Raw genomic sequence first — 14,744 nt, forward strand, 5'->3', positions numbered from 1 at the left:
CCCTCCGCTCTTCCCCAGTAGCCTAATGGACACTTCTGACCTTAGGGGCTCATCTTCTGGCGTCATATCGTTTTGCCTTTTGGTACTGTCCATGGGGTTTTCATGGCAAAAATACTGGAGTGGGCTGCCATTTCCTTCTCTAGTGGATCACATTTTGTCAGAGCTCTCTGCTATGACCTGTCCGTCTTGGGTGGCTCTGCATGGCATAGCTCATAGCTTCATCGAGCTACACAGGCTCCTTCGCCACGACAAGGCAGTGATCCATGAAGGGGAAACTGGCTACTACTGGCATAGAATTGGGTTTCTTCTTTAAAATATATTGGCACCAGAGATCCAGTTCCAGTATAACTATGTGCACTTGACTAGTGGGAAGCACTGAAGGTCTTGTTTAAGTTGCTCCTGTCTCATCCACACCCTAATGTTCATCAACTAAGTTTAAATTCCACATTATTTCAGTTGGATGTGTAGTGTTGGTATCATATGGCCAGTATCAATGTGGTGTTGAAGTAATGGCGGATAATGTACACACATCCTTAGATCTTACCTGGGGTGGTAGCCAGGTGCTGAGTATTTGGGAACTGCTCTGCTTCTATGCATGCACATAGGCATACACATATTAATAACCTAATCACAAATTAATAATTCCTCTGGGGGTTGGGGGTTCTCCTTCTTGGAGCTGTCACAACTGCCCCCCAAAGATGGTTGTTTTTTAGTATTCTATTGTAAACCACCTAGAGAATCCATCTGGAATAGTGGGAGGCATACAAATTAAATAATAAATAATAAAATAGTGTTGGGTGATCTTATGTTGTCAGTGGCCTAGCCATTTGAATAAAACCTAAGCTAAGGGATGAGTGTGACTTGCAGTGAAAGAGCTGGATATGTTCAAATTATAATTCTCATTAATAATGATGTCCACTAGCTCCCATATATCTAATCTTCAATTAACTTCTCAAAAGATCTCTTAATAGGTTAGAGAAGCACAATTTCCCCTTGAAGAACCTGTGCTGGATTGACCCGAGAAGGTTATACAATTACTGTACCAGCATGTCCTTAATTAGACTCTTCATAATTTTCTTTGGCATGACAGTCTGTGTGAAAGGTCTGCTGTTTCCAAAACCTCTTGAAGGTGATCTGTACCATATGTATCTTTTCCCCAGCCTTCAAGCTCATCTGTGCATTAATACAAATATAAAATGAATTGTGGGAAGTATTACATCTTCGTTCTGATCAGTTATTTTTCCATTTTCCGACTTAAGTAACTTTCAGTGAGAACTGCTGCCTTTTTAACCAGCATTAAAATTAAATGTTGTTTTATGTAAGGACCTCTTACAAAGACAGACCGCTGAGCTGGAGAATTTGGAAAATCTCATGATGTCATAAATAGATGTTATTGCAACCTGACAACATGAGACTCTGAACATTGTATTCTTAATTATGACATTTTTGTTCTTGCTACCTAGGCTTTTTGGGACACTGTCCTGTCCCTAAATATCTCTGAATGTGAAATATTAGGATACTTTAATTTTAGGCCTAAGGTAAAAGATCCATCTGAAGAACAAACACATGGACCATAATTTTAAGTATTGTTGCTCCTTTTTAGCAGATGTTGATTTAATTCTACTACAGAATGAAGGGTGCACATGGGTGATACTTTAGATTGGAATATATTATATTCTTGCTTAAATCTATATATTTGGTTACTCCTGTTCCTCATGTAGACAAGAATTTGATCACCATGTCTTACTCAAGAAAGAGTGAAATAAATCCAACTCTTATAGAATCAGCTAGTAGGAACACTGTTATTTATGTTGCTGCAGTGAAAAATGTGTTGGGAAGATGAAACTTGCAGCATTGCAGAGACGGATGCTTATGCTACATTCGCCTGTCTTCACAAGTGTTGGTGCATATGTTTTTCCTACACATTGATGCTCTTGTAGGAAAAGCATCAAGTGTGAAGTCCTTCTGTCACTTAATAAGAATGGTACATTAGCATGTGTGAACTGCATGCTGGATTTGCAGCTATAGATCTCATGAAACCGCAGCCTTGACCTCCCTATTATAAAGCCCAAATGTTTGCCCACAGGAATGGTAGCTCTGAAGACAATCCACAGAACCCGGCTGCCACCTAAACACATCCTCCCAATTGTGGCTTTCTGTCTGCAACCAAACTTATTTTTATATCTCTTTCTCTGAAAGAATGATGCAAACTGGGGGAAGGTTCATTGCTGACATATGCAAAGCTCTCTGCTTGTAAGCACAAATGATTCCTTTTTCTTTCTTTCTCTTTTACCATGCAGCTTTTTCATTCCTGTACACCCAAAAGCAGGAACACAGAGATGGTACTAAGTTTTAAATTTACTGCTATACAGTTCTTATATCACAGTAGTGCCTAGAAGTGTCCGCTTGTATGTGGCCCTTTTGGGGAGCCCTTTTCATACACAAACATGCAATAAATGACAAATTTGGCAATGCAGCTCTGAGGCTTCATACCCAAGAACATTTCCAAGAGAGTAAGTCTAGCTGAACATTTTGAGACTTACTTAGGCATAAACATGTGCAAGATTGCTCTCCCCATCTGGAGGCAAGTGCACATAAAATAATATTGCAAGCAACAACTTGAATAAATTGCAAAGAATAGTATCCCATGGGATACTATTAAATGTTCTTAATTTTACTAGAGCAGAGCTGTGAAATAAGCTTAGAATTTGGTTCTGGGTGATCTTGGCTTTTAAAATTTTATTCTGAATTTCTAGCCCTCATGGCTGAGAAGATAGACTTGAAAGGTCTATCTTCAGAAAACATTAGATTAACTCTCAGAATCCAGGGGCTCAGTAGGATTCTAGGTGATATGGGAATGAGAGTTTCCATCCTTTGCATACTCCTTTTCCTGTTAAATAATAAATAATTATTAATTATTTCTCTCCTGCTCTTCTATAGATCTACTCAGAATGACTTGTAGCACAGAATTAAAAACTTCAATAACCACAGACCACAAAACAAATAAGAAATTAACTAAAAACAACCATAAAAACACATGAAAATGAACACAGTTAGAATCCCAGTTAGAATTTTCTAGCAGTAGAAACAGAGCAGTATGTGCAAAATAGTACAAATTTGTTTCTTTTTAGTGATTCTGAATTGCATGTAGCAGAGGGTCTGCACATCATTCTCCTCTTATGCCTCTGAGCTTGCTTGAAGTTTCCTCAGGACTTTCCTCATGTGTAAGTGCTTGACCGAAGATGCCCTTGCATCTGAAAGTGTGCTCTAATCCACCAAGGTTATTCTCTAATAAATCTGCAAAAAGTTTTATGATGCAACAAGGCAACCTTTGTTAAAATTATACTTAAAATGTAGACAAAACAAGAAACATAATTCAGATTTGCCTAACCTGTCATGCTAACTGCTGGGACTCCCTTGAGTAAATAACTAGCTAGCAACATGAATGAAATCTCAGACTTCAGAACGTGAGAATAATGTGATATTGTGGCATAAACATCTGATGTCATTTTAGTTTCTGTTATCATAAGATCTAATTACAGCAAAGACGTCTTAAAACCATGGCATGCATGAATTAGAAAGAAAGCTGCTGGTCTCTTTCCCCCGCTCTTCTTCTTGAACATGACGTTCAAGCTTTGGGACAAAGAGTGATATAAAAATATTTCAAGTAAAATAAATACCCAAATAAAGAGGAGTCTCTCAGTTTGCCTCCATTCTATAAAAGAGTTCCATTGCTTTGCAATTAGATCTATTTTTGTTCTGAAACTTTTCATCTGCTGAAAGTGGAAATCTTGGATACACAGAGTGGAATCATAGCAGCATTGACTGAAAACAATAGTGATATTCAGTGGATTCCATTTTCCATGCTGCTCAGATCTGATGTACAAGCATACATATAAGCATAGTACAACTTTATTTTTTCTTTACTTTTCTGGTATCACAAAGGTTAATCAGCAATTTCATAAGTGATGCCATCAAAGTTTTGAGACAAAATAGTCTCAAAAGATATATATTTCCAGTTTATAATACCTTGGAAATGAATTCCAGATAGAATGTCCTTGCCTCAGAAAAAATAGGATTTTGTGTGCTCTGTGATTTTCATTCATTAGACAAGGTACTCAAACCCAACAGTCAAATTTTCACAAAAACCTTCCTTGCTATAGTTGACTAAAACTTTTTAAAAATGGGAACGCAGTTTACAACTGCTTGGTTCCTGAGCGATGCATTGGCCCAGGAACACCCAGATCTGAAACTCAATGTCCAGGGACACACAGGCTGGGCTTGCATGATCACCAGGGAAAAGAGGCCACAGTAACTTCCTTTCCCACTCATGTGTTACATGATTTTCTTAATTACTCTTGCAGCATGCAGGTCGCTGTGTTGTGCAGGCTTGACAAAGTGTTTTGGGGTGGTGGCTTCAAAACCATCCCAGAATCCATGGCATGTTGTTTGGGAGACATGGCAACCCATGCGCTACAAGGGTAATTAGGTGAATCATGCAGTGCATGATTGGCATGTGCTGGGCAGAAGATGAGGCCATGGGTGGCTTCTATTCCATGATGATCATGTGAAGCCAGGCAGAGTATAAAATGTTACTTTTAAGCCATAAGTCTAATTATTGAGACTGGGGGACAGGCACAGAGAGGATGTACACACCTGGATACACACACCTGTTATTTACTAGGGCCTGCCTCTATTTGCACATGAGGAACACTGAAAGAAAATGCAAGGCGTGGCATTGTAACAAGGGGCATGCTCTCTAGGAAGGCAGTTTTCACTTGTTAATGACCACCAGTGAGAAAGTTGCTAGCAGTGTGTTTCCCCAGACATACACTCAGTAGTGTACTGTAGCCAGGGCTTGTAGGGTTGGAGCACCTGGACATTTTGATTAACAGGGATGGTGATGTTATACCCCACTCCTCCAGCTCTGCTGTTTCCTCTGAAAATCCTCACAGTATTTGGGACAGTGGCAGGAGCACTGGAATGGCTGGATTTTCTGAGCAACAAGATATTATTGTGAGCCTGTTGTAATGGAAAGCATTTTGTAATTCAAAGTATTCTGCAGTGGCATAGCTCTAAAAGAGCAACTAGGGCCCATTCCTTTTATGAAAGACCTGTTCCTGATGGTTTTGAAAACCACTAGAATTGGGTTGTGGATAGGGATCTACAAAGCTGCCTGGTTTTGGATTCTCGGGGGGCGTGTGGCTATGGGGGACTATTGACCTGAGTGCTACACTTCAGAGTTCATCACTCTACCACTGCCTGTAGTACTTTTCTCAAGTGGCAGTGGGAGATAGTACATGTGTTCCAAAAAGGTAACGCATGTTCTGAAACATCATTAGACACTTTAGATCTCTTGAAAATAGATTATTATTTTTCCAGGTGATTCTCCAGTGATATTTCTCATTGCTGACCCAGTTTCATATCAAGCTAAGCAGAGTTGGCCTGTCGCAAGGTTTCATTGTAGTAGGTGGCAGCAGCAACATTCCCCAGTGAAATCATTTGCTCTGCTATGTGGTTATCAGTTTTGGTGGCACTGGAAAATTATTTTGTCCAGAAGTGCCAACTGTGTGTGAGAATGGGCCCATATACAGCTCATGTGAATTCAAAGCCACTAATCATATGAGATATGGAACCTTTTGTGCATGTGGTTGTCCCAAGACTCTTAATGTAGTCTACGTACCCAGAAAAACCTAAGCATATGGAATCCATCAAAATACGTTTAGAGGGCTGATAGAATACAGATTGTTGCAAGGATATAGGCAATGGAAGTCAGCAAGTAGAACTTGTGTGGTCAATGTTCCATAGAGACTTACAGTGTAATTTTACTCGTATCTACACAGAAGTAAGTTCCACCAAAGTCAATGGGGGTGGCTCTCTTGTAAGTGGTCATGGGACTGCACTGTTAGGTAGAATTCAATGGGACATACTTTTGAAAAGACATATAGAGAAGTGTGGAATAGAACTGGGATTTTTATTGGGTTTTTAAGTTAAATCATAGTTCAATTTAAAATGGTGTGTTTGCAGAAATACCTTAAATCCAGGATACTCTGTAGCTTTATAAAGTGTACTCTGGCAGATCCTTCGCTCCTGCTGCAATGACGTAACCACATTCCTCCTGCCAAGCCAAGAGTGACTGAACTAATTCATGGTATGTGACAACTTCCTCTTAAGAAAGGATAAAGAAATATGGTGGAACAGGGAATAATCTGTTCTTTGCATTCCAAATTAATTAAATTTTACAAACTTTAAATATGCAGAATTAACTGTACAGAATAAAACTGTTTTGGGCAATACTTTAAAAATTTCCAGATAGAAAAATATGGAGAAACTTCAATCTACCAGATATTTTGCTGACAAAATAATTCCAGAAAGAGTGGGTTTGTCTTAAAATAATTCCAGTACTGAGGAGAGGAAAACATGGTAGGCCAAACCAATATTTGTCTTCCTGTTTTTAGACTCAAGGTGGTGTGCATGTATGTGTGTCTGAGAAGTCTTTCAGAAGGCCCCTTTATCCAGCGTGGACCGATCTGACATGCAGTCTGAAGAGGAACTGCTCACATACAGGTCCCCTGAGTACTATTCCGTGAGCAAACTGATCTGGGTCAGGAAAAGTGCAGTGCACTGTTAATGGCTATATTTCATGGAAAGTGTGAGCCTGCTTGGTCCTTTCCTTCCTCACAAGGCTTCAGGCTCCTTGAAATTCCTCTTTTCCTTTTGGCCTTAAGGCCTCTTGCTTTTGGCTTAATGGGTATAGTTCCTGTATCTGAAAAGTCCAGTAATGGAATAGTTGGTTTCCTCTAGAATACCTGCCTTATGTGGTCTGTTTTCATTGGGTGTGGCTCTGGTTTTGTTCCATCAGTCTGTGGGTATGTTAGAATTAGTGGAAGGTTGCATTAACCTTGGCTACAAGAAAGTTATGCCTTTATGTCAGATTCTGCCTAAGGCTGAATTCCCCCCAGTGGTGGGCAGAGCCAAAGCAAAGAGGTGGAGCCTAAAATGCAAAGATATTTTATCTTACAGCTCTTGCAGCCAGTAAGTAAGCCTTAGGAAAGACTTTCCCCCTCTGCTGAGCCTATTCAGGAAGGATGCAATACTTTTCAACAAGTATTAATTGATTCTGGCTGGACATCAGGGAAAACTTCCTGACTGTCAGAGCAGTATAGCAATGGAACCAACGATCTAGGGAGGTCATGGGCTCTCCTACACTGGAGGCATTCAAAGGCAATTGGACAGCCATCTGTCAGGAATGCTTGAATCTGGAGATCTTCATGGATCAGGGATTGGACCTGATGGCCTTCTTGGCCCCTTCCAACTCTCCTGCTCTGAGATTCTAATAGGTTAATATATTTTAATTAATCTTAATTTGGACAGGGTTGGAAAATAGTGTGTGGAACAGTGTGTGTGTGGGGTGGGGGTGGGGGAGAATGCCTTAGTTTATGTCCAAACAAATCGTATTCAATTTAGGAAGTGCTTGGTTTGGTTGCATTAGTTTGGTTGCATTAGAGAGAAAAGCCAGATGATGGACCTTCATGGCTAACAGGGGGACCCACCACTTTTAGACAAATGTTGAAGTGGAATTAAGGTTTGTTGAGTCAAAACTCTGGGATGATTTAATCAACAAGATGATGATGATGCCAGCTGCCAAGCCTTCCCTATTCTCCTTTCTCTTAGTTGCAGTCCTTACTGTAACTGGACAGTGGGGGCGGGGGGGGGGGGAGTTGGAAATATTTTCCCAGGAACAGTAGATTGTTGTCAGCCATCCCTGTTGCAATACAAAATTGCAACAAGGACATTTGTATTTACATAGAAGAGGCTAATGTATCAATTGCACCCCTCCTAGAAATGTCTGATCTGGCTATATTCGTGCATCTCATTTGGACTGCTGCAAAGTACTCTGCACAGAGGTGCTTTTGCAAACTGATTGGGAACTTCAGGTGGCCCAGATTGCTGTGACCAGACAGCTGACTGAAGACACTTAAGAGGAAGCATTTTATTCCTTTGCCTACCAGTTTGGTTTCAGACATAATTCAAAGCGCTGGTTATGGCCTATAAACTTCCCTATGGCATTGGGATGAGGTGATATGAAAGACCACCTTCTTCCATATGAGCCTGCCTTTGGGACTCTCCTTGGGTACATGGCTATGGCATGACCAGCACCTGCACTTGAAAATTAACGACTATACCACTGGAGTGGGCAAAACTTAGATCTCCAATGGCTTTGGAGCTTTTCTACACAAGGCATTTATTGCATGGTGGTGAGTCCTTAGTCACATGTGCTTATGGTTGCTTTAGATGATGTCATATCCTCTAGTTTTACTTCTGTTTTTAAAAGCATTTTCCTGTTCTTGGTTTTTTGTTTCAGTTGTGGGAAATGACATATTACTTCTGGAAGGGAAAGTAAGAAAGAAAAGGTACCTTCCTACTTGTGCAATTCAATATTCCACTATGGTGCATCACCAGCTAGCAGTTCCCTAGCAGAAAAGCAGGAAAGGAAACATTTTTTGTATGGAGCTCCAGTCTCAATTCTGTGATGAAACTGAAAGTAGACACAGTAGTTAAGTGTCTTGTGTCTTGTATAGAAATGCTCCTAGATATCAACTCCCAGAATTCCTCACCATTCGCCATGTGGTTTAGTCCATAGATATAGATGTGTTATGGGTCTGAAAAACTGAAGACTTTTGAAGAGTTATTGTTGTTGCTGTCACTAATATTTTAAATCACAGCATATTTCCTCTTCAATTTAGACTGCAATCCTGTATATCCTCAACTGGGAGTAAGTCCCACTGAACACAGTGGGACTTATTTCTGAGTGGGTACATATAGGCTTGTACTGATAGGTTGTTAAGCAGGGTGTGCAGGGCAAATATTTTGTGGACAATCTCCTGTTTTCAAAATTAAGCACGGACTACAGTGGATCTTCCCTTGCATCGATTACAGTGGCACATCCAAGGCTAGATTTCTGTGCTTCCTAAACTGTTTCCCTATTTCCTGTGGAGATACTTTGTATTGGGCACTTTTATATACATGGCTTGAATCCGAAGATAAGTACACTTAGTTAAATTCATGCAAATATAGTTTCCTCCTGATCCTTTGGTAGCCTTCTGTCCTTTTTCAAAGACTCGTCCGGAAAACATGGGCAAGGAGGTGCTCCGGAATCATGTGGAAATGCCAAGTGAGGAGCATCACCCCAGCTCAGACAGACGTGTGCCAAATTTTGTGTGATCCCTCACTTTCCCTGCAGCCCCCCCCCCCCCACACACACACAATCCGTTACTGAATGGTCTGGCTTTGGCAGGGGCTCATGACTGCAGGGTGATGGTAGAAAAAGAGATGGGACTCTTTTCTTCTGTGAGCGTCCTTTGTTTACTGTTTACCAAAGCTGGCCAGCAAACTTTATGACATGGGGAGACATACACATGCCTTCAAGAAACAAACAACTGCATATATTTCAGAGTCGAGCTCTGCCTTTGATACATTTTGACTGAGATGTGGCTATGCCAGTGAGTGACTGGTGGATGCAGCGGCTTTTGAAACCTAAAGAAAGTTGACTATTAAGTGTGGCACCCCAAAGATCTGGCCCTTACTCTTCATGCTGTGTTCGGTTTTACAGTTGCTATAATTATGTGCATGCGGCCTGTCTCCTTCCCTCCCTGTCTGCCTGCCTGCATGTAGGACCTCTTGTTATATTGGATATAATGATGGGTCCGAGGCTTCTTGCTTCCTGCCTTCAGCCCCCTGCCTGGCTGCAAGGAGGCCTTGTTGTTACCATCAGTGTAATTATGGGTGTTTGGCCTCACTCTCTTTGCCTAAGGTGTAATTTTGCTTTATATAAAGTGTGGTTGCATCCCTCCAAAGCTGCTGCGCTTCAGCTGCTCATCTTATGTGTAAACTGTTTCTATTCTGAGTGCCAAGCAGGAGCAGGAAGGGGCTCTTAAGGTGGAAGGCTGCGGCATGGGGAGGAAGGCAAACAGTCTGTGAGGAAACCTGGATGTATGTGCTGCTACGAGATGGGAAAAGAAGGATTTGATGTGTTCTGTGTAAACCCAGTAAAATTCCTCAGTTGCATCCAGTCTTTTGTCAGGTTAATAGCCTCCCTTGTATAGGCCATACTGTAAACCACAGCTTGAAATTAAGATCCTGATTAGTTCTGATCTTGGCAACCATAGTTTCCCAGTCAAGATATAGCAGTGCCCCAAATGGGAGATCAAAGGTAGTAGAATGATTTTGAAACGGGGATAGTTTCAAAGCAGCCTGACCATTTGTCCACCTGAAAAAGAAGTGGAAATGCACTGAGCATAAGGAAGAACTGTGGTTGTTTGCCCAGGAAATGCTGAATCACGTGCACCAAGAAGGAAAGGAGTTGAGCAAGGCAACCCATGTGCATAAGCCTCATAGATATATCAGCTTATCAAGCTTGATCCTTGACAAGCTGTGTGCTTCATCTCTGTATATGTGTACCTATCTATAGCTATATATAGTGTGCATCCATGTATAGATAGCCCTGTTAATTCACTGTTGGTCCTACTGTTATTCTCTATTGTGACTGAAACGTTTCACATTTTAAAAACCCTGTCTCTCTGTCTCTGTCTCTGTGTGCACATGTGTGTGTGTGTGTAACTTGAATATATATAATTTTTGAAAATTTAAAATTTAAAAATGTTTTAATCCATGAACAAATGCAAATGTATAGTTTTATTTTTAACTGATAATATTTAGAAACTGGGTGCACTACTGCTGGTCATTTGTGGGGATCTATTTGGGTGGAGGGTGGTCTGCTTTTATTGCTGAGATCCTTGAAAAATGCCTTTGAAAATGGTCTGGAAACTTCAGCTGGTCCAAATGAGAGCAATTGAGATTGTTAACTGGCCAATGTGACTATATTTTGTCCTTTTCTATCTACACTGGCTGCCATCTCATGTTCATGTCAAAATCCAAAGTTCTTGTCAAAGCCCTAAACAGATAGGAGCTGGGCTACATGATGGATTGTATCTTCCCATACATACCAGCCCAGATCCTGAGATCATCCTCAGCGGTTCTTCTGAGGGAGTCCCTGCAAAGAGTCAAGGTGGGTGGCTCCTCCTAGGAAAAGGATCTCAAATTTGGAATGAGCTTCCCATTCCACTTGGCTTCCATATTCTGCTCTTTCTGGTACCAGGTGAAGACCTTCTAATTTTTCTAGTCTTTCAGTTTTTGTTTTAAATCTGTCATTTTCATCTTTACACTGATAGGTTTCACTTTGGCTTTTTACTTCTATTTTATACTGTACTTTTAAACTTTGTAATGGTTGTGAACCATCAGGGAACTTTGGCTATTGGGCACAGGGCAGTGTAAAATGTAATAAATAAAAGTTTTCTAGGGCCTCAGGTACCAAGCAAGCCTGCTTTTTCAAGGATAAAGTGGTATGCATATCAGAACTCTCATGTCTTTTAGGCCAAGATACAAATGCAGCCTCTTCCCCCATGCCGGATTCAGCGGTAGTACTGACGACTCCAGACTCGCCAGCCCCAGCTTCTCAAAGTCACTCCACAGATGTCAAAGATGAAAACCCACCACAAGAACATTCAGCATCTCGCAGATCCCTGGTGAATGGAACAGCCAAGGCACAACCCGAGGATGACTTTGCAGTAACAACAGAAACTGTGACCCGTAAGTTTTGTCCTCCTGTCATTGCTGCCTTCCCTATTTTAATATTCATTATCTGTCTCAGAGGTGGGGAGCCTCTTTTAGCCAAAGGGCAAAATCAGTCTGGGGGAAGCTTTTGGGCACTACATTCTGGTCATGGGTAGAGTGAAAGCAAAAGGGGCAAGGCCTATATTATCCCCGCCAAAAAGCCCTTATCATATTGGAGCTTAAGGCTCTGACTGCCAGTAACCAAGCCTTAGGATGAACATTTGAAGGGGGGACTGGAAAACTGGAAAGCCACCAATTGGAGGAGAAATGAGGTGAAATGAAGTGGGGTAAGAGGAAAGGGGCATGGCCATCTGGGAAAACCAGATGGGACTACCGGCATGCTTGAGTGGCTTCCGGGGCTCAAGTTCCCCTCCTCAAAGGCATCTGATTGCTTAACATCAGGCACACATGAGACCAAATCAGACAGTCCATATCTATCAGCTATGACCCCCCCCCCCCCATTTTTCATCTAAAGGAAATGCAGGGGCCTTCATCCAGATCTGGGCTTTACCATGGGTGTCCAGTAGGGTCTAGTCAATGTAGATACAGGAATCAACCCTGGAAGTGGATGGTCCTACAGTTATAAGATCTTTATAAATCCTATATTGTTCATAGACATTCCAACAGTTTTCTTTTAATTGTGTAATTATGCCCCAATGTGAATACTTCAGTGTAATAAGAACCCATGTGTAGAGCACCTACTATTTTTCACTTGCTCTTCACTTGCTCTTCTTGAAGGAAACTTCAAGAGCTTTCCTTGCAACTTGCAGGGTGTACCTTCTACCCAGCCCTTGTATGCCACCCAAGAGGACAACTCATTTACCTGCTGGGTTCTGGTCAGGTGACTGAACCAGGAAGCCCATGATAGTCCTATGATCTTGAATGCTACACAGTGACTGGCAGCAAACAGGGCAAGCACACACAAACAGCAAGTGTACAAGCACAACAAAGTGATGCACATGGTAGGCATGTCATGTCATGAGCTGAGCTGAGCTGGGTAGAGCCAGGGGTCAGACTATATGGCCCGAGAGACCCCTTCTGACTTGGTCTGTTTCTATTTTTCTATGTATGGTCCTGCCTGTGCTGCCCTTTCTCCATAGTTGTCAAGTTACGCATGTTGGAATGTAGACAAATTTTCTAAGTGAACCAGTTAAAGATGGGGTGAAGGAAAGAAGTTGGCAATGTACAGTAGTTCCCCAAAATTTGCAGGGGTTGCTTTCCTAGAGCACCCACGAATTGTGAAAAACTGCGAATTTGGTGCCAGCGATGGGAGCGGGCCACCAAGGTGGTGCGGGCGGGGGGTGAGTGCATGCACATGGCGAGGCAGTGGCAGGTGCGCACAGAGATCCTTTTCTCCGGGCAAGTCCAAACCGATCTCCTTGTGAGCAAGCCGCCGCACAGAAAATTCCGCGAAAGACTGAGGCCACGAATGCTGAACTGCGACTTCACGGGGGTATACTGTATTTGGTTTGGTGTGCAACAGTAGACACACAACAAAAACAGAAAGCATCTTGCATATCTTTGCTGCATAAAATGAAGCATTCGTATATACCTGTAATACAGAAAAAAGTAAATTATGTTTTTATTTATTTATTTAGAAAATTTATATGCCATCCTGTCGCGAAGGCCTCAGGATGGCTTATATAAATTAATAAAAATAATATAAAACATAATACAAATGAATTTCAGATCCACCCTGGCTGCAGATTAAAAACATATGTACATCAATATTAAAAGTTATTAAAATATTGTTGGAATAAAAAGGTCTTAATCTGGCACCAAAAAACAAATAATGGCGCCAGGCAGACCTCTCTGGGGAGTGCATTCCATACGTGGGGCGCCACTGCACAGAAAGCCCTCCTCCAGGTACTTTGCCTCCTAATATCTTTCACAGAGGCTTCCCAGAGGAGGGCCTCTGCTGCCGATCTCAGGGGGCGGGAGGGCAAATATGGCAAAAGGCATTCCTTTAGGTATCCAGGTCCCAAGCAATTAAGGGCTTTATAGGTAATAACCAGCACCTTGAATTGAGCCTGGACTTCAATGGGAAGCCAGTTAAGCTGGTAGAGGACTGGGGTTATATGAGAATAACGCCCAGTCCCCATCAGCAACCTGGCAGCTCTATTTTGCACCATCTGAAGTATCCAGACTGTTTACAGCTCCATGTAGAGCACATTAAAGAAATCCAACCAGGAAGTAACCAATGCATGTGTCACTGTCACTAGGCAATCGTCCTCCAGGTAGGGATGTAGCTATGGATTAACCGAAGCTGAAGGAAAGCACTCCTTGCCACTGCAGTCACCTGAGCTTCCAGGGACAGCTCCGGGTCGAGGAGTACTCCCAAACTGTGGACCCTGTCCTTTAGAGGGAGTGCAACCCCATCCAGGGCAGGGCCCAAGTCACCTACCCAGGAGCTCGAATCACCCACCAACAGGACCTCCATCTTGTCTGGATTGAGTTTCAGTTTATTGGCCTTCATCCAGCCCATTACCTCGGCCAGGCACCGGTTCAGTACAGCCACTGCCTCACCTGGATCAGTTGAAAAAGAGGTAGAGCTGGGTGTCATCAGCATGCTGATGATTCCACAGCCCAAACCTCCTGATGACCTCTCCCAGCGGTTTCATGTAGATATTGAATAGCAAGGGGGACAAAATGGACCCCTGTGGTACTCCATGGCATAGCTGCCATGGCGCAGAGCCAAAGTCCCCCAGCACCACCTTCTGGAATTGGCCGTCGAGGTAGGAGCGGAACCACTGCCAAGCAGTGCCTCCTACTCCCAGACCCACTAGCCTATCCAGAAGGATACTATGGTCGATGGTATTGAAAGCCGCTGAGAGGTCCAGGAGGACCAACAGGGACACACTCCCCCTGTCTCTCTCCCTGCACAGGTCATCATACAGGGCGACCAAGGCAGATTCAGTACCATACCCGGGTCTGAAGCCGGACTGAAATGGGTCCAGATAATCAGTCTCATCCAAGAGTGCTTGGAGTTGTCCCGCCACCACCCGTTCCAACACCTTGCCCAAAAATGGGATGTTGGCCACCGGTCTATAATTGGTGGCCATCTCTGGATC

The 14,744-nt window shown here is 42.5% G+C and overlaps 1 protein-coding gene across 3 annotated transcripts in view; it reads left to right on the top strand.

Moving 5' to 3' along the window:
- Positions 1 to 14,744, top strand: part of MDFI (MyoD family inhibitor) — a 98,992-nt gene that overhangs the window by 63,374 nt on the left and 20,874 nt on the right. For all 3 annotated transcript variants that reach the window (XM_044445019.1, XM_044445002.1, XM_044445010.1), the window contains one exon: positions 11,434 to 11,649. In XM_044445019.1, the coding sequence (XP_044300954.1) occupies positions 11,463 to 11,649 (187 nt within the window). In that variant the 5' untranslated portion in view covers positions 11,434 to 11,462. The remainder of the gene's footprint in view (positions 1 to 11,433; positions 11,650 to 14,744) is intronic.

The sequence above is a fragment of the Varanus komodoensis genome, unplaced genomic scaffold, assembly GCF_004798865.1.
Source record: "Varanus komodoensis strain SLA01 unplaced genomic scaffold, ASM479886v1 scaffold1, whole genome shotgun sequence".
NCBI lineage: Eukaryota > Metazoa > Chordata > Lepidosauria > Squamata > Varanidae > Varanus > Varanus komodoensis.